Source organism: Sus scrofa, chromosome 2 (genome assembly GCF_054392235.1).
Source record: "Sus scrofa isolate SSC_HxYL_T2T_F1_AM1 chromosome 2, Sscrofa_HxYL_maternal_Yorkshire_Landrace_v2.0, whole genome shotgun sequence".
Lineage (NCBI taxonomy): Eukaryota > Metazoa > Chordata > Mammalia > Artiodactyla > Suidae > Sus > Sus scrofa.
The window spans coordinates 114,153,152-114,175,875 of NC_139384.1; the positions used below are offsets into that span (position 1 = coordinate 114,153,152).

Below are 22,724 nucleotides of genomic sequence, written 5' to 3' on the forward strand. Positions count from 1 at the left end.
CTGTTTTAGATGTTTTACATTTATCCCACTTAATTTTTACAACTCAGTGAGATAGATACCATATTATCTCCAATTTACAAGTGAGCAGACTGAGCTTCGAAGGATGAATTAGCTTGCTCAGGGTTATACAGGAGTGGCAGAGCAGTCTGATATCAGAGACATTCTTAACCACTCTGCTGTGTTCAGCCCATTTTAAGTACATGCTCAATCCCTCAGGAGATGTTAATTTTTATCATCATCATTATTGGTGATGTTGGAATGGTGTCTGGTGATTATGAACTTGGTTTTACTTTCTTCTGTGTCTAACCTGGTCCTATTCTAGGACCCCAGGCAGAGCATCCTCACATCCATTGATGAGGGAGTGAGAAACTAGGAAGTCAAGTATATCAAGGCCTTTGGGATTTGGAGGAAAAGCCCACAGGTCCACACAGGAGTTTTGTATAAAGAATGTGAAGTGTTCTGAATACCAAGTATTCCACTCTCTCCTTATGTGTCTGAGCTAAAGTCTAAAATAAACACCAGTCTCTGCATATGTTCCCATTTCAAAGATGCCACAGAATCATAGAACTAGTATTACAGTATAGACTTAATTTTGTCTTGGGGGGATAAATCAGTCTGTAAGAATAGTATACCAAAATATTAATAGTGTAGTGTGTGGGTGATTAAATTAGTCATCTGTTGCCGCAAAATAAATCACAAAACTTAATGGCTTTAAACAGCAGCCATTTATTTGCTCATCATTTTTTAAATCAACAGTTTGTACTGGGCTTAGTTGGATGTTTCTTCCACTGTACTTGCCCAAGGTCATTTGTAGCCGCCATCATCTGGCAGCTTAATTGGAGCTGGAAGATTTAGGATGGCCTTACTCCCATATCTGGCAGTAAGTCCTGGCTGTTGGCTAGGCTTGTTTTTCCATGCGATTCCTTATCCATGAGGGGGCTAGCTCTGATTTCTTCTCATGAGGCTCTCAGGTCAGCAAAAGAGAAACAGTGAAAGCTATAAGGCCTCTTAAAACCTAGGATTGAGAATTTTACAGTATTGCTTGTGCTGCATTTCATTGCTTACAGCAAGTTTACAAGACCAGTGCAGATTTAAGGGGTGGAGATTCAGACTTCAGTTCCTATTTAGAGGTCCCATGAGAGATTAATAGCAATATCCTGGTATCCAGGATTTCCTGATTTCACTGTCTAGGGCCAATTCTAAGGTACTTCAACAGTACTGATAATTTTTCATTAATTTATTAATGTTGGATCTTTACAGATTAAAGCATGATCTGTACATGTTGGAAGACTTTTCCTATTTTTTTACATGTAAAAGGTAGAAAATATAAAAACACCCAACATACCTTTAGCTCCACCTTCCAGAAACAACCACTAACATTTTTATTTACAGTGTATCCAGCTAGACGAATATTTATTTAAAATTCTATAACCTGCTTCTTAATTTTGAACACCTTTTCATGTGTCAAATAGATGTAAATAATTTTTATGTCTACATATTTTATTAGGTGTGAATATATGTATCCTGTGTTTTTACCCAAGTAGGTTGTTTCCTTTTTTTTTTTTTTTTTTTTTTTGGCTATGTAAGCAAGACCTATAAATATTCTTACACATATGTCTGTGCAGTTACTCTTAGGAGAAATTCCTCTCTTGGAGTTACTTGGTGAAAGAACCTATTTTAGGCTTTTGACATGTATTAATTTTTAAAATTTCCTGGTTTAAACTCATTAATGAGTATAACATTGCAGAGCTAGGTTCTAAGCATTATAGTAAAATTGTTCATTAGACATTCACAAGTAAATTCACACCTTAGCGTTTATGTCTGGGGGAACTTAGGTGTGTGCTCTTGACTGTCAGGATGAACTCTTAAATGTGAGCCTTCGACTTACATCAACTTCCCTTTAACACGATCTCGAAGATACTGTATAATTTTAAAAACCTCATTAAAAATGGAAACCTCATTAAAAATAAAATTACATTCCTTTAGCTTTTCAAGCCAAAATGTCTAAACTTAGTAGCCTAATATCGTCTTATTGACTAAAGCTTTTATTTTGCATGTGGATCCACTGATTGGAGTTCTCCTTCCACCTTCTTCCACGCGTATGTGCTACTCATCATGCATCTGTAATTTCCAGGTCCTTTTTTTTTTTTTTTTTTTTAAAGTGGTTTGAGAACATAAACACTTTGGAGCCTGAGTGTAAACATTCTTCTAGGAATCCCCTCAACCAGTTGATTTTGTTTTTTTCACTAATACTTAATTTGGCACCAGTGTTATTTTAGGGACTTGCCTTTGTAGGGTCTTTCTGATGCATAACAGTTTTCACAGAAATTTTGTATATTATCATTTAATGCAATACTTAATTTTTGTGTAACTATAATTGTAATGCTGACTAGCATAACTGATTTGTGAGCAGACACTAATTCTTGGTTAGAATATAGCTGCTTTGGTGGGAGCATAAGTGCCTGGCCCTTCTAAAGAGTAGCCCTTTAGTTGGAGACATTCAGTGGGCACGTGGCTTTAGAAGATGTCTCACAGAGGGAATGGAGAATGTTGCTTAGTTTGGAGTTTTAAGTGGGCATCGGTTAAAAGAACATCTACCATGTTTGTTGAGGTAGAAAATGTCCTTCCTTTACTGAAGGAAATAACTCCTCCCTCAGTTTTAATCCTTGTTTTACAATTAAGGTTTTATTAAACTACAGGTATTTATTTGTTCCTTTCATTGATCCTTTACATTAAATTCTATATCTGAAGCAGTTCATGGTGGGTTCTCTATGTACAGTGGCTCTTGTTTCTGTTTGGTACTCTCCTTGGTGATTGGTGCTCTCTAGCAGAGTGCCTCCATTTCATCCTAAATGTTCTTCTTGATAGATGATTCAAATAATATACTTCAGGAGTTCCGCTGTGACAGAGTGGGTTAAAGATCCGGAGTTGCTGTGGCATAGGTCACAGCTGCAGTTCGGATTCAGTCCCGGCCCAGGAACTTCTGTATGCTGTGGGTATGGCCAAAAAATAAAAATAAAAAATAAATAAAATAAAAAGTACTTCATAGCTGCAGCATTAAACCAACATGTAGTTCATCATCTTTGCTCCTTCCCTCCAGCACTGAAGTGTTGAATTTTGCTCATAGGACTACTAAACTGCGCAGAAAATAGCAGCTGTGATTAGACTCAATAAACATAATGCACAGTGTAGAATTTGAAGATGGTAGAAAATTTATTGACTGAACGTTTTAGTTTGGGAAAGTAAAATCAGTGTCTGTGTGATGCTGCCTTTTAGGTTATTTCGGCCAGAAAATGTTGAGCATCATGTAAGTTTTAGTTGCCTTCTTACAAATTGTAGCTGTCATTGAATATCTGAGTTTTATTGTGAGCAAATGAGAGTGGTCCTGAGACACACTTAATCCCTAGGAATATTTTGGGGAAAAAAATGTAGCATCTTTACAATCAAGGCAGCTGTTTGATAAGTGTCTTAGAAGTCAAATGACTTAAAACACAAAACCTGTGTATTGAAATCTCTGTGAATCAGATAGAATTATCTAAAGTCATCTTGTTCCACATTGGCTGCAGTCCTCCATGGTCAATGTTGTTGATGATCCAAAAAGACATTAATTAAGAGACCAGAGTTGGTGCTTATGCTGTCATTTGATATTTATGGCACAGAAGACAAAATGAGGTTTCTAGACTCATTTTATGAATTTATTTGCTGATATGTGCTGGGAGTGATATGTAATCATCATAATTTATGATAAGATGTGAGGGGGGAAATTGCACTAAGGTATCTTAAAGAGAAATACTAATGTGCTTGGCTGAAAAGTAGAAGATAAGTTTATTTGCTTCGATATTCAGATTTCTACCCTAATTATGTACTACGTTATCGGTAAACTATTAATGCAGCACTAAATAATTTGCAAAGTGTTGTGACCCACTTATCTTAATTGACCCCTATGATAATCTAAGCAGACAGAGCAGTTACTGTTCACATTTTAACAGTGAGGAAACTGACACTCCAATACCTACTAAGTGTTGGAGCCAGAGCTCAGACCCCCAGTTTCTCCTCAGTGTACTCTTTGCCTCCTAAACCGTAATTGATTTAAATTATATGCTGGCTTTGAGGAAAGAAGAGGAAATGTAGTCTGAAGAATCAGTGTCCAGTAAAAAAGAACTGCAGTAACTCTGAGCTCATAATCAATGAGTACTGCTAAGCGCAGCCCTGCAATGGGTGTGAGAAGAACATCCTTAACCTCCTAGCTAGCATACTAAGCCTTTCTTATTCCAGCTTTCAGTAAACCAGGGTTCAACTCTCAAAGAGTTTATGTGCAGACATGGATATAATTTTCATTGATTAATGCTTCCTTTTAATGTGTTGAGTATTGTTACTTTGATTCCAACATTTATTGCAGGCTTCTTCTCTGCTAGGAAAGGCCCCAGGGAATGGCACCAGGTGTACAAAGTGGAATGAAATAAGAGCCCCTCCCTGGAGCAATTATCAATGTGTGAAGCAAAATTATAAATTATAGTTTACTTATGCAGAAATTCTCCTCTCTGTAGGATAAATCAGGCCTTGAAATTTTTCTAAACCTTCTCTTCCTCAACCTGCAGCTCTTTAATAAGCAAAAAGTTACCAGGCATTAAAATATATTATAGAAAGTGTATGGGGCAGGCTTTGAAACTTACTATTTCATCCTAAATGTGAGAGGCTACATAAGCATGTAGTGTGCACAGCTTCCATTTTCTAGGTTTGAGAGGCTGCCAGTGTAGTTGGAGAGGGTGTGGTGACTCATAATTCGGGAATGATTGTTTTGATCTCTCCCTGAAGTCTCTGTAGAACGTTGGCAGGGCAGCCAGCATAATTAACACTGCACAGTCTAATTATAAATACAACTCTGTGGACAGTGGCTACTAAGAAGCAAGCCTGTACTGGATAATCTTCCAAGTTGGCAGGATTACTTTAGATAATGTCACGTTTACTATAAATCAAGTTTCTTTTCATAACTTGGCCAAAGAGTTACCGTAGAGGGGTAAAGTAGTATCGTTCAAGTCTCACTGGGTTATTTTCTCAGAACCCATTTAAGCATTTTATTATGGCAATCCTTCTAACGTTTTCATCCTAAGAGAACACTGAGGTATCTTTATTTTTATGGAGTGCTATGCTAGAGAGAGTAGTGGAATGGGTCAGAGTAGGACATTTATTCCTGTAATAGCTGAATTGATTTTTAAAAGGTGAAAAAAAAAGAAAATTATATTGGACTGTTGTATCAAAGAGGAAGAAAAAAGAGGCCTTTGGGCTGAGGGGGGGGTGAAAACGGCAAAATACGGGCACAAAAAAAGATGAAGTGACCACGCCAGCCATGCATGCTTGTGAGAAATTGAGATGTTTGCAACTTGTGATGGTCTCATGTATCAGTCAGAGGCAGAGCAGGCACTATACATGGTGACTGTGCGTGGTTTCAGGATCTGTGGAAACATGGTTTAGAGCCAGAGATCGACTTGGTTTATATATAGGTTTGGCCATTGGGTCACTAAGATTTGGAATAAAGGTGCTAGCTATGAAGATCCTTTTCATATAACTATGACCTGAACTACTGCAGGATGGTTGTATTTCTGTATAATGAGGCTCAGAGTTGTGATAACCTTAAATAAAATACTTTAAATCAAATGCTTAAAAATGAGGCCTTTTTTTTTTTTTCTTTTGCATTTTCCTATTGAGAAGCATTTAGGTAAAATTTTAAGTGGAAACTTAGAAGGGGTTTCCTGGAGGTCCCTTGAGTCACAGTGGGTTAAGGATCCAGCATTGTCACTGCAGTGGCTTGGCTTGCTGCTGTGGTGTGGGTTTGATCCCTGGCCCAGGAACTTCCACAAGCCGTGGCTGTGGCAAAAAAAAAAAAAAAAAAAAAAAAAAAGAGGGTTTCCCTTTAAAATAAAAAATATACAAAAAATCTAAATACAGAAATAGATGAGTTAGGTATAGTTTTTTGCATAAGAATGCTTTTTTGCTTTTGAAGGGATCCTAAGCATTTTCCTTAAATAGTAGCTCTCTAAACCATTTTAAGTACTTGGATACTCAAAAAAACAAAACAAAACAAAACAAAAAAAACCCTAGTTCTTTTAACTTAAAAGGAGGAGGAGAACATATGTATTTTCTAAATTTGGGTGTAAGTAGTGTATCACTGGCTACATGATTTTGTATTTGCCAAATCTTCTTTAAAGAGGGTTAGATGTGAGACTGTTGGGCTTATTAAAGAGGCTGTCTCCAGCTCAGGACCCAGTTCTGATCTGTCTCTGTAAGGAACCTAACTAGACTTTCGAGAAGTGAAAATTTGGTCTTGGAGATCCACCAGGCCTTGATACATGTGGATTTTCAGGCCAGTTTCTAAGAGGCTGTGAATTAGAGCCAATAACACTGTTTTCTTGACCTCTAGCCGCATGTTTTGTTTAATTGTCAATAGTTTCTCTGTTTTCTGCCCTGCTCTTTGGTATTTCTCCTTCTTACTTAGGCTTAATTTGCTATTCTTTCATAGCTTCTTAGGGTGGAAACTTAGGCTTTTTAAACCCTTTTTAAATATAGGTATTTAAAGCAGTAAATTTCCCTCAACTTTTGATATGCTGTGTTTTTATTATTTATTTCAAGTATTTTCTAAATTCCTTGTGGTTTATTCTTTGACTCATGGATGATTTAGAAGCTTATTTTCTGTTTTCCAGATGTCTAGAGATTGCCTAGATGTGCTGTTACGGAGCTTTAGTTGTTTCCATTGTGATTAGAGAACATAATCTCAAAAAAGACTATTTCAGTCTTTTGAAGGTTATTGAGATTTATTTTATGGCCCATGATATGGTCCATCCTGGTGAATGATCCATATTTATTCTGTAGTTGTTTGATGTAATGTTCTATTAATGTTAATTGGGCCAACTTGGTTGATAGCTTTTATGTTTTGTTTTTTTTTGTTTTTTTTTTGGTCTTTTTAGGGCCGCATCTGCGTCATATGGAGGTTCCCAGGCTAGGGGTCAAATCAGAGCTGCAGCTGCCAGCCTACATCACAGCCACAGCAACGTGGGATCCCTAACCCACTGAGTGAGGTCAGGGGTAGAACCTTTGTCTTCATGGATACTAGTCAGGTTCGTTTCCCCTGAGCCACAGTGGGAACTCTTCTTTTAAGTTTTTTATCATTTTACTTATTTGTTGTCTACTTGTTCTATCAATTATGAAGAGAAAGATAGTAAGCTCTTCAGTTATGGTTGTTGATGTTTCTATTTCTCTCTTGAGTTTTTCCATTGTCATGAACTTTGAAGCTTTGTTATAAGGTACATACATATTTAGGACCGGTATCTTATCCTGATGAATTTCTCCTTTAAATTTCATTCACTTTGTTAACCTATTTGGATCTTTAAATTTTAAAGGTTTCTTATAGACAGTGTATGGTTGAGTCTTGCTTTTTCTTAAAATACAAGTGTGACAGTTTCTGCCTTTTGGTTGGCATGTTTCGTCCACTTACATTTCATGTAATTATTTATGTGGTTGGGTTTAAGTCTACCATTTTGCCATTGTTTTCATTTGTCCTTTTTGTTTTTTGTTCCTGTTCTCTTCCAATGTCTTCTTCTGGGTTAATTAGCTATTCTTTAATATTTCATTTTATTTACTCCATTATTTTCTTGGCTATGCATGTTTTAAATTACTTCTCATTGATTATTCTGGCGCTAATAATATGCAACCTTGCCTTATTAAAGCCTGTTTATAGTCAGAATTGTACCACTTCACATTTTACACCTGACCTTTCACACTTGCTATTTCACACTTCCTACTCCTCACTTGACATGTCCATTTTTCTTCTCAGTTCACAAATTTAATTCTCATTCAGCCTCTCCATTTTTCATGTTCTTATTGTCATATCTTCCATTTCCATACATGTTCAAAACTTCTCCCATGTTATTCTTGTTTTAAGCAGATAGTTTTAAAACAGTCTATTAAGGAAACTAAGAATAAAAACCAAAGGATTTTATTTTTAAAAAACTTATTCATCCTTTTTTCTATCCTTTCCTTCCTGAAGATCTGAGTTTTTATATGTTATCATTTCCATCCACCCTGAAGAAACTTATTTATTTATTTATTTATTTGTTTATTGTTTATTTATTTATTTTCAGGGCCACACTGGCATCATATGGACGTTCCCAGGCTAGGGGTCGAATCAGAGCTGTAGCCACCAGTGTATGCTACAGCCACAGCAACACCAGATCTGAGCCCTGTCTGCGACCTACGCCACAGGTCATAGCCAGATCCTTAACCCACTCATCGAGGCCAGGGATCAAACCTACATCCTCATGGTTCCTAGTCAGATTCGTTTCTGCTGAGCCACAATAGGAACTCCTGAAGAACCTTTTTTAAAATAATTTCTTGTAGTGCACATCTCTTTGAGAAGAACTTTGTCAGCTTTCATGTATTTGAAAATATGTTTATCTTGTTTTTGAAGTATTTTTCACTGGTTATAGAATTCTGGATTGACATTTTTTTTTTCTTCCAGCCCCTTAAAAATGTTGTTCTTCCATCTTATAGCCCCCCCTTGTTGTAATAAGTTAGTGTTCTTTGCTTTATTTTTCTCCTGTATATAACATGTGTTTTCAGGCTCCTTTAAAGATTTTTTCTTTATCTTTGGTTTTCAGTAGTTTGACCATGATGAAGCCGTAAATGATTTTTTCTGTCTTTTGATTTTTTTTTTTTTTTTTTTTTTTGTGGGTTCACTCATAGCATATGGAATTTCCTGGGTCAGGGATTGAATGTAAGCCCCAGCTGCGACCTATGCTGCAGCTATGGCATTGATGGATCTTTTAACCCACTGTGCCAGGCAGGGGATCAAATCTGCACCTTTGCAGAGACCCAAGCCACTGAAGTCAGATTCTTAACCCACTGCATCACAGCGGGAACTCCTATCTTTGGATTTTGATGAGCTTTTTGGATCTGGTGAATAGTGTTTCCATCAAACTTAATAAAGTTATAATTATTATTTCTTCAACTATTTTTTCTGCTTTTTTCTCATGGGGCTACTATTACAAATGTGTTAGAACATATCATTCTGGCCCACACATCCCTGATGCTGTGTTCATTTTTATTCAACTCTTTTTTTCTTTTTAATCCTCAAATTGGTATTTGGGGGTGATCTTTCAAGTTCATAGAGTCTTTCTTCTGTTATCTCCATCCACTATTTAGTCCATTTAGTGTCTTTTTCATTTTAGTTAATGAACCTTTCAGTCCTAGAATTTCCTTTTTTTTTCCTTCGTTTGGTTCTTTTTTTAGTTTCCGTTTTTCTGCTGAGATTCCCCATCTGTTCATAATTCTCCTCTGTTGTTGTTTTTAAATCCATTTTCCTCTGCTTTTTGAGATGTATTTATAATAGCTGCTCCAAAGCTTTTACCTACTTTAGATACTGAATTTTTTTAAAAAAATTGCTCTGTAGAGTGCTGATTTTTATTTAGTAGGCAGTTTAGTTACTGGCTGATCACCTGGTTTAGGCTTAGCTTTGTATTTTGCTATGGCAGATTTGTGGAAAGCTCAAAGTTTTTCTCAGACCCCTGTAACTTAGCAAGACTCATCCTCCAGATTCTGTTTCTACTATGAATGTTATTAGGGCTTGGTTTTAGACCTTGTCACTGTGGGTCTATAGGCCTTATTACAGGATGTTTTTAAAGTCTTTCCAGTGTTTGATGCTCAGAGTGTTAATGAGTTCTCTTTGTGGAGGCTGCATTAGACTGTCTTTGTTTCCCTTAAGCCTTTTGACTGCTAGTATTTCTATTCCATATTAACCTTAATACAGCCATGCTTTTGTAAGCCCTACATAGTTATATGTTCTGCATTGGTTAAGGACTTTCAGGAAACCTTCATAGAAACTTCCATGGTCCCCTCTTCCCAGTACCCTGTCTCTGTCTTCCAGCCCTGCTCTCCTTGGACTCCAGCTTGCTTTGCTACAGTTAGGATAATATTCCAAAGCAGAGAGTATTACAGCAAATGTGGGCTCACCCTTTCCTGCCCTGTCTCTTAGCCAGCACCAGAAAGTAATTGCATCATTTTGTCCATTTTAGTAGTTGTTTATGAGAGGAGGAAAAGTCTGGTACCAATTACTCTGTCATATTGGAAGTAGAAGTCTCCCACTGCATTTTTGTATGTATTGAAGTGAACATTAGGGGTAGCTTGAAAGGGAAAAATAAATCTTAGTCTCCCTTAAAACTAAATAGGTGTCCATGAATGGAACCATTTCTCTCTGATCTTCCCACCTCCCACCTCCAATTATCCACTCACTTCTCTCTTTACAAGGGAGACAAAGTCAGGGGAGGGGAATGGAAGAAAGAAAGACCTTACTTGGATCCCACTTTCTGGGTTATGACCTTGGACTTGTCAACTGGAAAATTAAACATGGTTTGTGGAAAAGCACAATTGTTAGTGGTAAAAGTAGGAAACGTATGCAGGACTTTCTATGTTAGCATTTTATGACACTGTTTACACACTGAGTGGTAAGCAAACAGGATGTGTCAGGGAAAGGTACTACTTAAAACTTCTTCAAAACTTAGTCACTGTTAATGACTGCCCTTCAGATTCTGTGAGATGGTATATCTAAATTAGCATGGGCATCAGGGTTAATAGGAAGAGGTTTTCTTTGATTGTGTGTGTTGGGAGAAGAGGGGGTTGGCCATTGGGTAATGTTTTGTCAGATTAGACCTTTATAGAAAAATCCCCTTTTATTGCTTATAAATGCTAATCTTTCAGCTTTCTTTTTAACTTCTTTAAAATAAAATCTTTTGATGAAAGAAGATTATTCATTAGAGAAATAGTTACTTTATTTGGTAATTAGCCATCACCTCAGAAATTTGGTAAAGTTTCCATTTGGAAATGATCTAGAATCTATAAGTGCCATTTCATGCATAGAACTTTTGGCACTATTTAGATATGCCATAGGGCCTCAGAAAAAGAATAATCCTTTATTGTTAGGGCTAGCAAGTTGCTGTGGTACCTAATTGAATATAGCAATTCTCTTATCTGCCCAAGAAGCCTTATATAGCTTAGGCTTATTCTTTTAAAGTTGTTTTGGCTTGTTGATTTGAACATGAATCACATATCATTTTGTTTTCTCAGAAAATATGATAGCAGTTTAAGATGCTCACCATATTGTTTGCCATAGTTTTACATTCTGCCCTGTTTTCTAAATCGAACCCCTCCTTAGTTAATCAGTTACTGTGTAGCAACCACCTTCTGTGCATTTTCCCCTTAGCTTCTCACCACATCCTCCGAACATGTTTAACCCTGGAGTAACCATCTGTTTCTCTGCTTTTTTTTTTTTTTTTTTTTTTTTGATTTTTGATTTGTGACGCTGGTAAAATACATCTAATGTGCTTTCTCTGCTTTTAGACTAAGAACTCTAAAGACATTAATGAGACCAGAGGTATGACAAATTCTGGTAGGCTTACTGAACTCTCAACCAAGCTTTGTCCTGGGGTCACCCCTCCCTGGTCCCCTTTCATAACATCTGTTTTTTTCTTTGTTTCCTCAAGACTCCTATGTCTTCTCCACAACTGCTTCTGGCTCTGGGCACACAGCCTTGCCTCCTGGGTCACAGAGAACATGGAGATTCTCTGCAGTTCACACCCTCAGCTTTGCCTCCGGAACACACACTTCTCCTGGACCCCACATCCTGTCCTGCAGGGTTGGAGGAGGAGAGTGCCCAGCTTGCCCAGCCCCCATCCAGGTTAATCTCCCTGCTGGAGCTCTTGTGATGTCTTCCTGTGCATCTGGAATATCACTCCTTTTGTCTACTCCACCTTCACATTTTGTTCTTCTTTGCTTTTCCTTCCTCACAGAAATGCATGCTTAAGTTAGTCCTATCTTAAACACATACAACAGAAACAGAGATTTAATTCATAGTTTCTTTTAATTTGACCCACTGATTTTTCTTGGTACACAGGTTACGTACCTTGAAAGAATACCCACACTTGTCTTGTTAACTTTTCATTTTTTCTTTTGACCACCAAAATCAGCCTTCCACTCCCACTACTCCACTGAAAGCATCTCGTAAAAGTCACTGGTTCTCTGGTTGCCAAATCTAGGGACCTCTCTAGGATTCATTGTACTTGGCTTTTCCAGGACATTTAACACTGACCACTCCCTTCTTCATGAAACCCTTCCTCTGCTTTCTATTATCCTGATTTTCCCACCTCTAGTACATTCTCCCTCGTCTCCTTTACCGCCCCACCCTTAAATGTTGATGCCCTCTGACTCTGACTTGACTTCCCTTTCAGTAGTCTCACCTATCTGCAAGGTTTTAATTATCACGTATACCCTGCTGGTTCTGAAGTCGGAATCTTCTACCCAGATCCTGCTTTTGAGTCCAGACCCACATAACATAACCCTTATATCCTTACAAGATAGTAATGTTTTCCATGTTCGTAGATGAAGAAATTGAAGCTAAGGGGTGTTTGATAATCTGTTTGAGAGCAAGAAGTCAGTGGAAGAGCCAGGATTTGAACCTCTGTCTAAAGTTAGGCTTTTAATAGTGTGCTATTAATCAAACATCTCCACCTGCCTGTCTGACAGGTACAGTAAATATATCACGTCTTATATCAAATGCCATCTCATAACACCATTCTCAGCCCCCACCCCCACAAAACAAGGGGGAGAATGTGAAACCTATATTCTTATCTCAGGGAATGGCATTCCTTCTTCCAGTTATCCAAGCCAGAATATGCATAGGGAATTGACACACTTCCCTCTCTCTCCATGCTACAGGCCGTCCAGCCCAACAAAGCATCGGTTCCAGTGAATTCTCACTCTTTAGTGTGACTTGTAATCATTCCCTCCTTTTCACTTTCACTGCTGCCATCGTAATTGTTACCTTTTTATCGACCTGGATTACCATTGCTTCTCATTTTTCTGAGCTGAATAATTAGGTTCCTTGTTTTTTAATTTTAAATCTGTTGCAGACATTTTGTAGCATATAAAAACTGAATCATTGGAAAACTGAAATGAAAAAAGGCATGTAAGGGAGTTCCCGCCATGGCTCAGTGGTTAACGAATCTGACTAGGAATGATGAGGTTGCAGGCTTCAATACCTGGCCTCGCTCTGTGGGTTTAGGATCTGGCGTTGCCGTGAGCTGTGGTGTAGGTTGCAGACACGGCTTGGATCCCAAGTTGCTGTGGCTGTGGCTGTGTTAGGCCAGCAGCTGTAGCTCCGATTAGACCCCTAGCCTGGGAATCTCCATATGCCGAGGGAGCGGCCTTAGAAAAGACAAAAAGACAAAACAAACAAACAAACAACAACAACAAAAACATTAGCTCCATTTTAAAAATTATTAAATTTAATAGATATAACATCACTGTCAATTTGCTATAAAGGTTTTTAAATACCATTTTTCTACTTGTATCCTGTCCCAGACAGGTAGCGAACAGTTTACAGCTTGGCACTGGTCCCCAGACAACATCAAGGAGAACCAGTTCATAATATGTGATGAAAAGAAATGTCTTCAGTTTTCTTAGATTATAACCACATGGGCCTATGTTATTTAAAACTGAAATATTTCAACTAGGACATTCTTTGCTTTGGGCTTATAGTTAGCTTGTATGTGTGGATTTAAGAGGTTTTAGAAAATTTCCTGTTTCTTTAGAATCCCTTCTTTCAATGCAAATAAATCCCTTTAGAGCAAAGGGTAGTCATATGTTGCATTAAAATTTAATGGTGAGATCAAAGTGTACTCACTTAAGAATCCAAAGCAAAATTTCTTAAATAGACTTGAGGTACAGTCTTCATGAACTACTTGTAAAAAAGCGTTTTCCCCTGGTTCGATATTTTTTACTTGATATGATTGTACACATGTATGAAAGTTTGCTTCTTATGTGCAGCACAATACAGCAGATGTGTGCTCCATTTCTGAAAAATTAAAGTTCTACATAGGTATCAACCTGACTAGGTGATAAATAATTAAGTTACTTGCATGTTGGTAGGCATCTGACTAAACCCTAGTCAGAAGATTGGAAATTAATGAAGTGCAGACAGGAGATGCTAAAATGGTCAGACTGTAGAATACCTCTTGGCTTTAAAAGGGCACAGCTGAGGAATCAAAAACAGAGAAACAAAGTTTGAAGGGGGTAGAATTCAGGTATGGGAATGCTCCTAATATTAAGCTGAGTGTATACCTAGAGTTACTTTAGAAATTTATTAAATAAAACCATACTGCTGAGACCCCGTAGTTGTCTATCAGCTCTGACATGGAATAGAACAGTGGGCAAATGGCTAAGAGAACATAACCTTCCCATATGAGGTAAAAAAAGTCAGAAAGGCCTTTCAGATGTTTTAAAATGAAAAAGCAAGTTAAGCAACTAATCTACAGCACTGTGCCAGATACTTAAAAACTACCACAGAAAAGTTCTAACCACTAAGTGTTCAAAAAAAAAGTTTTAAGTTTAATTACAACAGAATTTGCCCTATTAATGAAGTATATGACCCCCAAACATAATTAACTATCAAAACAAAACAAAATTATGTCACAAGAGGGTGGGGCACTATAGGATGTTTAGGAGATTAAATTCCCAAAGCTAGCATTCATAGGAGATGGATAAATGGCATATTGCCAAACCCATACACCCAGGAAGTGATTAAAAGTTTTCTTCAAAGAAAACTTGTAAAGCAGCATAGCTTTTATGAATTTTAGATGGAGAGGAGGTAGGAAAAGGCAAACTCATTGGAGTCTCTGTGCTCGCCAAAGCAGAAAGGAGTGGGAGGATGTGACATGAAAGTGTACTTTCTGAAAGGCAATAAAGAGAAAGGGGAAACAAAAAGAAAATAACTTTTATTAATTTGCACTATAGCAAGTTAAGATGAGTTACGGAATCACAAGTGTTCACCAGGTGGACGGGGTGGGAGAAATGAGGACCTTGCATGCAAAGGGAACAGAGAGGAGAATAGACCTGTGGAAGATGACATAGAAGAGCAGCCTGGCTTGTCTCAGAATAGTGAGCAGTGTGGGGTGGCAGAGCATACGCAGGAATGCATTGCCCAGTGCTGCCCGGGACCTAACCATGGAAGGCTTGGACCAGTGCTTCTCACACTACGTGTGCATAAATCTCCTGAGGATTTGTCAAAATTCAAATTCAGGCAAGGGCCTTGAGAATCTGCCCTTCTAAAAAGCAGCTGTATGATGCAGATACTCTGGTCTGTAGCCCACAATGAGAGTAGTAAGATGCTAAAGTCTATCGTACTGCTTAGTGGTACTTTGTTTCATGGGTTATGTGTTGCCACTGTTTACTTAGTATTTATTGAGGCACTAAACACATAGCATTTCTGTTAAGCTAGGTATTAATTTTATGTAGGTTTTCCCCTGCTCATGGTGAAATAATACTCTGAGCAACTTTATTGCCAAGTACAAAAGAAATAATTGAGGTACCAGCTTTCATCCTTTTGAGTTAGTCGAGTAGGGGGATGCAATATAATAATGGAGAGAATCTAAAATTTGGAATCGGATTTTTAGACCTGAGCTCTGGTATCAATTTTATGACTAAATAACTGACTTTGTGAAGAAAAATTAACTCCTGGTTATTTTTTTTGTTTGTTTTCTCATGTCTGAAATTGTTATGTTCTTGCCATTTTACAGGATTATTATGAGGCTTAGAAGTTGTATGTATAAAGTACCTTGTAGGGAAAGGTTAATGGGGGTTTCAGTTATCAAACTTTAGACCTAGCCCTAAGAATTATTGATCTATACATGATTATTTACTCCTCTGCTTTTTTTTTTTTTTTCTTTTAAGAGCCACACTCATGGCATATGGAGGTTTCTAGGCTAGGGGTCTAATCGGAGCTATAGCTGCCGGCCTACACCATAGCCACAGCAATGCAGGATCTGAGCTGCGTCTGTGACCTACACCACAGCTCATGGCAATGGCGGATCCTTAACCCACTGAGCAAGGCCAGGGGTCAAACCTGCAACCTCATGGTTCCTAGTCAGATTCGTTAACCACTGTTCCATGATGGGAACTCCCCCTCTGCTTTTGGAGTCTTTTTTTTTTCTTGGTGATTCTTGGCAAGTTGGAGAGTCCAGGTTTTTTTGTTGTTGCTTTAAAAACCACTACCCTGCCCCAAATCCATTTACACTCATGGTGTATGATATGGTTATTACAGAGGGGAATCTGTGGTACTTATGAATGCATGAAAAGACAGGTTAGATTGTACTTTCATTGGATTTTTATAGTTCTTTTGTCTTATTTTTTATTAATATTTTTTAAGTGGCCACACCCAGGGCATATGGAAGTTCCCAGGTCAGGGATTGAATCCAAGCCAGGGTTGTGACCTCTGCAGCCACTGCAGCAATGCTGGGTCCTTTAACTGGCTGCTCCAGGCTAGGATAGAACCTATGCCTCTGCAGCAACCCAAGCCACTGCAGCCAGATTCCTAACCTACTGCACCACAGCAGAAACTCTTATTATTTCTTGATTATGGAAATTCCCTACGTAATTAGCCACTTGTAGTTTGCTGTGGGACAGGAACATCCCTTTTCCACAGGGGAAGAAGTAACCCAGGCTGTTGCTTAGCCATCATTTAAGACTGTAAATGGGAATTCTAGGTGCCGTCCTCCCTAGGGAGCTGGGACTCAGAGAAGAGACCTATCAAGATCCTAGAAGGAGTCTTGAGACTTTTAGGCAGGAATTCTGAGGGTTCTGGTGCCCAGACTGCAGAAGAGGGACGTGGACTGTGAGTAAGTCTCCTCACTCTGTGTGGGATCAACACAGCCCAGCCCAGCCAGAGACCTGCCAAGCAGGGTCCCCTGAAGCTCAGGACAAGTGCCCAGGTTGTTATTAAGGAGTATATTAAGGAAACTAGTATTTAATCTCAGCTGCATTTTTTAATACTAGCCTGTTTATTCAGCTTTCTTGTTTCATGACATGATATACTCTTATCTTTGCTTGAGTTTTTAATAGGTGATCCAAGAAAATTATGTGTCTTATTTAATTCAGTGGCTCTGGGATGGAAATAAGTCTTAGTGATTAAAAAGGAAAATTCTTAGGTTAAATGTGGTCTTGCTAATAGACATTTTATTATTATTATTATTATTATTATTATTATTTATAACTCTGAGCCTGGTCCTTATGTTTTGGTTTTTTAGATCGGCTTCAGCTCCCCAGGAATATGATTGAAAACAGCATGTTTGAGGAAGAACCAGATGTGGTGGATTTAGCCAAAGAGCCTTGTTTACATCCTCTAGAGCCTGATGAGGTAGAGTATGAGCCCCGGGGTTCACGACTGCTGGTGCGGGGCCTTGGTGAGCATGAGATGGATGAGGACGAAGAAGATTATGAGTCTTCTGCGAAGCTGCTGGGCATGTCCTTCATGAACAGAAGCTCAGGCCTTCGGAACAGTGCAACTGGTTACAGGCAGAACTCAGATGGGACTTGTTCAGTACCCTCTGTGAGGACCATGGTGGTCTGTGCTTTTGTCATTGTGGTTGCCGTTTCTGTAATCATGGTGATTTATCTACTGCCCAGATGTACCTTTACCAAAGAAGGCTGCCATAAAAAAAACCAATCACTGGGACTAATTCAGCCACTTGCAACAAATGGGAAGTTGTTTCCATGGGCACAAGTCAGGCTTCCCACTGCCATCATGCCAGTACGCTATGAACTTAACCTCCACCCAAACCTAACCTCGATGACATTCAAGGGTTCTGTGACGATTTCACTTCAAGCTCTTCAGGCCACATGGAATATCATTCTTCACAGCACAGGCCATAATATTTCAAGAGTGACCTTTGTGTCAGCAGTTTCAAGCCAAGAAAAACAGGTCGAGGTCCTGGAATATCCATTTCATGAACAGATTGCCATTGTTGCCCCCGAGGCCCTTCTTGAAGGACACAATTACACCTTGAAGATAGAGTATTCGTCCAATATATCTAGTTCTTACTATGGGTTTTATGGCATCTCCTACACAGATGAAAATAATCAGAAAAAGTATGTAGCCCTCCTAAATGATTCTTCTTCTTTGCTTTGTGACGATTTCTGTGGTATGGATCCCTTTGCCCACACCAGAGACAGTAACTGCAATTCTTTTTAAATTTAAGAGGTTATGTGAAAAGTAGTGGAATGGTATCTTGAAAGAGTACACTATTTCTCTCTTAGCCCAAGCCTTGAGCATGTATCATATATAACGTATGTCATGGTGGGGCTAGGAACATGCTGACGGAAGGAAATGGATAAAGATTATATCAGTTACATTGTCTATCACAAAAAATCAAGTTATCTCGAGCTTTTCAGATATTATTAAATGAATCCAGTTTTCTATCCACCTTGCAAGATCTCTGTGGGAAGCAGAGTAAACAAAAATAGGGATTATTTTTTAAGACTTAATTTTGTATTATGTAAAACTTTAGGAGGTGCTTATTGAAATAGAGAAAGTATGAAGTAGTGTATACATACATATATCATCCTTAGTATCCCTATTATTTCCTGGGGTTTTTTTTAATGCCACTCTGTTTTGAATTTCTTTATTTTATTTTATTATTATTATTTTTGCTTTTTAGGCCGCACTAGCAGCATATGAAAGTTCCCAGAGTAGGAGTCAAATAGGAGCTACAGCTGCGTGCCTAACACCATAGCCACCACATCCCTGGATCCCCGACACACTGAGCAAGGCCAGAGATCAAACCCACATCCTCATGGATACTAGTCGGATTCATTTCTGCTGCGCCACAATGGGAACTCTCTGTTTTGGATTTCTGATGCAAATTTTATTTTATTTCATTGCTTTTTAGGGTCACACCCATAGCATAAGGAATTCCCCAGGCTAGGAGTCTAATCACAGCTACAGCTGCCAGCCTACGGCACAGCCACAGCAACATGGGATCTGAGACACGTCTGTGACCTACACCACAGCTTGTGGCAACACCAGATCCTCGACCTACTGACTGAGGTCAGGGATCAAACCTGCTTACTCATGGATCCTAGTTAGGTTCATTAGCACTGAGCCGTGATGGGAATGCTGTCTGATGGAAATTTTAAAAAAAAGAAATCTAGGAGAAACTTAATTTCAAAAAGTGACTTAAAAACATAATTCAACTCCCTATTTAGGCTATGTATTTTGTACTTAAGTCTTAGCATTCATAGATACAAGTTGGATTTCTGGAAAGATGCAGTGCACAGTTCATATGGGTTATTAAGTAGCAATCCTGTCAGTTCTCTTACGTGTACAAAGCCCTTGTCAGATCGTCTTAATGCATTGGAGCATTCTCTCATATTCCTTTGTAAGCCAGTATGTGAATTACTGATGATGGCCATTTGGCTAGTGTATATTGGTGTATTGAGAAAAATAGGGGAGTTCCCATCGTGGCACAGTGGAAACGAATCCAACTAGGAACCATGGGGTTGCGGGTTCCGTCTATGGCCTCACTCCGTGGGTTGAGGATCCAGCGTTGCCGTGAGCTGTGGTGTAGGTCACAGACACGGCTCGGATCTGGTGTTGCTGTGGCTCTGACATAGGCCAGCAGCAACAGCTCCGATTAGACCCCCAGCCTGGGAACCTCCATAGGCCACAGGTGTGGTCCTAAAAAGGACAAAAAAAAAAAAAGAGAAAGAGAAAAATAGGAATGAATATTTTAAATCTATCCTAAGATTTTCCATGCTTCTAGAGTAGAGAAAGAGACAAAGGAAGATCTGCAGTCCTATTCAGATAAGTAATTTTTCTTTTTCCCCTTAATGTAATACTTTTAAAATAAATGGCATGTTGGCTCTTGCCATGAGATCTGATATGAAAAATAAATTTATAATTGCAATGGTAGATTGGGGCTTCTTGGCTTTACTTTTTCAATAATGTCCATCATCTGGAGGGCTTATAGGGTATACATCAAAAACGATGTTCTTGGTATGCAAACAAACCTTGAAGTCAAGTCCCCTAGTCATCTCTTCCAATCAGATTATTGCCCTTGGATTCTTTTGTACCTGCCTGTGTATAATGGGAAGAATAAATGCATGGTAGAACAAGTTGGTTTTGGATATATTCACTTGTCGACTCTTGCTGTGGGCTGGATTGAGTTGTGGAACAGGCTAGAAAAATGGAAGACAGATTCTTAAAATTAAAAAGTGGTACTTTTAAAATCTATAAAAATAAATTAGTCTGTGAAACCTTGCTATTAAGTAATATATAAATCCATTAACCTACTTGGTTCAGTAAAATGAATGCCCCGCATGATCTTGTATACATTGATGCAAGATAAAAGTTTAGAAGATTATTTACACCTTTCAAGATGTCTGAAAACTGTAATTCAACGCAGGCAGATAAAGTAATTAAGGGATATATTCCCGCCTCATTTAACAAATAAAGAAATTAGATGTAGGTCATTGATTTGCCTGAAGTCATATGACTGTTAAATTGCAGAAGTGGGGTCTTCTGACTTTAAATCTCACCACTCTTTTCTACTTGTCTTTTAAAAGTGGAAACTAAGCCCTAATCACTTGAGCCTGTCATGTCCAAAGCGGTTGCTGTATCTGTACCATATTGACTGGTACCTGATACGTGCACACCAGGGCCACACTTGTTCTGATTACTCTGTGGCCATGTTTAGATGTTTTCCCAAATGCAGGTCTGTTTTATTTCTCTGCATAATTGCAGATCTGCATTTCTCATCTTCATGCTTTTTCCCCCACCTTTAATTGAGGACTTATAAAGTCTCAAGTGTTGTCACTGTGCTATAGGAGGGAGAGGAAAGTTTTGTAATTCATTTCTGAAGAGAGTAAAGGAAACCAGCATACTCTAGGACACCTAGTTCTTTCAGTCTTCATGAAAGTGCAAATTGTGATTTTGCAGTTGAGTGTTATCAAGCCATATTGTGTACAGATAATTAATGGCAATGGATGACCACCTCTCATACTGATCTTTTATCAGAAACTTTTTGACGACCTCACTGGCCCACTGTAGCCTCTCTTTGGTGGCTTAATCATCAGCCGCATTGGACAGCCACCCCCAGTCCCTGAACATGCACTGCCCTGTCTTTCCTTGTGCTTCCTATCTTTCTAGAGTGTACTCCCTTCCCTTCTATATCTTTTCAAATATTCCTCATTTTTTAAGGCCCTCTTCATATTTTGGCACCAGTTTCCTTACAGTGTCTCTACCTCTCGGCAGAAATTGTTTTCTATCCTTTGTTTCCACAGCTTTGTTCTCACTGTTAGGACATGATTTGCAGCTTGACAAATTTCTGTCCGTTGTATAACCTCTGCCTCCCCTGGTCGATAGCATATCCTTTATTAACTGTGATTTCATGATATTTATCTTAGTATCCCTAGAACTTAGCAGTGCTTTGAATAGTAGGTGCTCAATAACTATTGGATGGCTTTGCATTTGTTTTAGGTACTTTGCAGCAACTCAGTTTGAACCCTTGGCAGCAAGATCTGCTTTTCCTTGTTTTGATGAACCAGCATTTAAAGCCACATTTATCATCAGGATCGTAAGGGATGAGCAATACACTGCTTTATCAAATATGCCTAAGGTACTGTTTTGTTCCTCGAATGTAAAATCTTTGAGTGGATCTCTTTGTTTTGAACACTTGAATTCTTCTTTGCCGTACTGTTGAGAATGATTAGAATCAAAGATATTCTCAGTCTTTCTTAAACTGCTCAAATGAAAGTTAAAATATGTATTGGAATCAGTTGGGAATTCAGCCTGGGGTGTACTTGAGGAAAGAGAAAAACTGGATGTGGAATGTATGGGCAGGAAATAGGAAGTGTGTGCTCTGTACTAAGGTTCCACAAATGTTAATACTCTGAACTCCTAAAGAGCACAGTGATATTTCCTGAGACACGGTGAATCTGCTATTCTAAATAGTGATATTTGATACTATTCGATCGTGACTGACCTTGGTGTTTTATTGGTTATTGAAAAATGAGTATTGTAACCTGGAGGTTTAACAAGAGCAGGGACATCTTTCTTGGATGTGAGCTCTGCATGGGAAGCAGTGAGGGTGAAACCAGGCTGAATTGTTTTTATGCTTGACAGAACTTAGGGGTCCCTTTGTTACACCTGAGAGCTCCTGACTGACAGGAGCCTCTGAGAACCCATGTGTTTGGGGGCAGGAGCAGCCACATCTGACAGAATATGGAGACAGCCCTTGTGGGGAGGAGAGGACATGGTCTGTCCTTGAGCATGGATGTCACTTCAACAGCTCCACTCCTAGCTGTACTCTTCACTTTATCTTTCTCTCAGAGAGCTGGAATACTTACTTACCTAGTATCTCAAGGCATATTTTCAATTCATGGTCAGAAAATCCTGCAAGGGGGCCCACATTTCCTCATCTTGGGTCTACTGCAGATTTCTCTAGTGTCTTACCCCTTTGGTCCCACCAAGCCTTCTTGTGATCATCAACAGCGTACCTTCTGAAGCCATTTCAGGTAATTTGGAGGGATTAACCAGCTGTAGCTCCTCCTGTGTAAATGTATTTGTAGCAATATAGTGAAGTATTCTTGGTCATAAGGAAGGATTTGGGTTTGGGTGGTGTTTTCAAGGGGCAAAACAGAGCCACTGTACCTAACTTACATTTACTTAAAGCCATGTTTTTTGTGACTAAAACTTCCTAAGGATTCTTACTCTACTTAGTATGTCCTCATGATGAAGAATGGTGGAACAGACTGAGTCTGAGGACCATGCCGTTTAGAAACTTGTGCAGAGAGACTAAACTATGCTAACATCTTCACTACTTATTTCCTATTTGAATTTTCAGTTTCTC

General features: G+C 38.7%; 1 protein-coding gene across 1 annotated transcript in view; it reads left to right on the forward strand.

Moving 5' to 3' along the window:
• Positions 1–22,724, forward strand: part of LNPEP (leucyl and cystinyl aminopeptidase) — a 92,846-nt gene that overhangs the window by 19,355 nt on the left and 50,767 nt on the right. Inside the window, 2 exon segments of the mRNA NM_001105291.1 lie at positions 17,124–17,964; positions 21,353–21,491. Of these exon segments, the coding sequence (NP_001098761.1) occupies positions 17,124–17,964; positions 21,353–21,491 (980 nt within the window).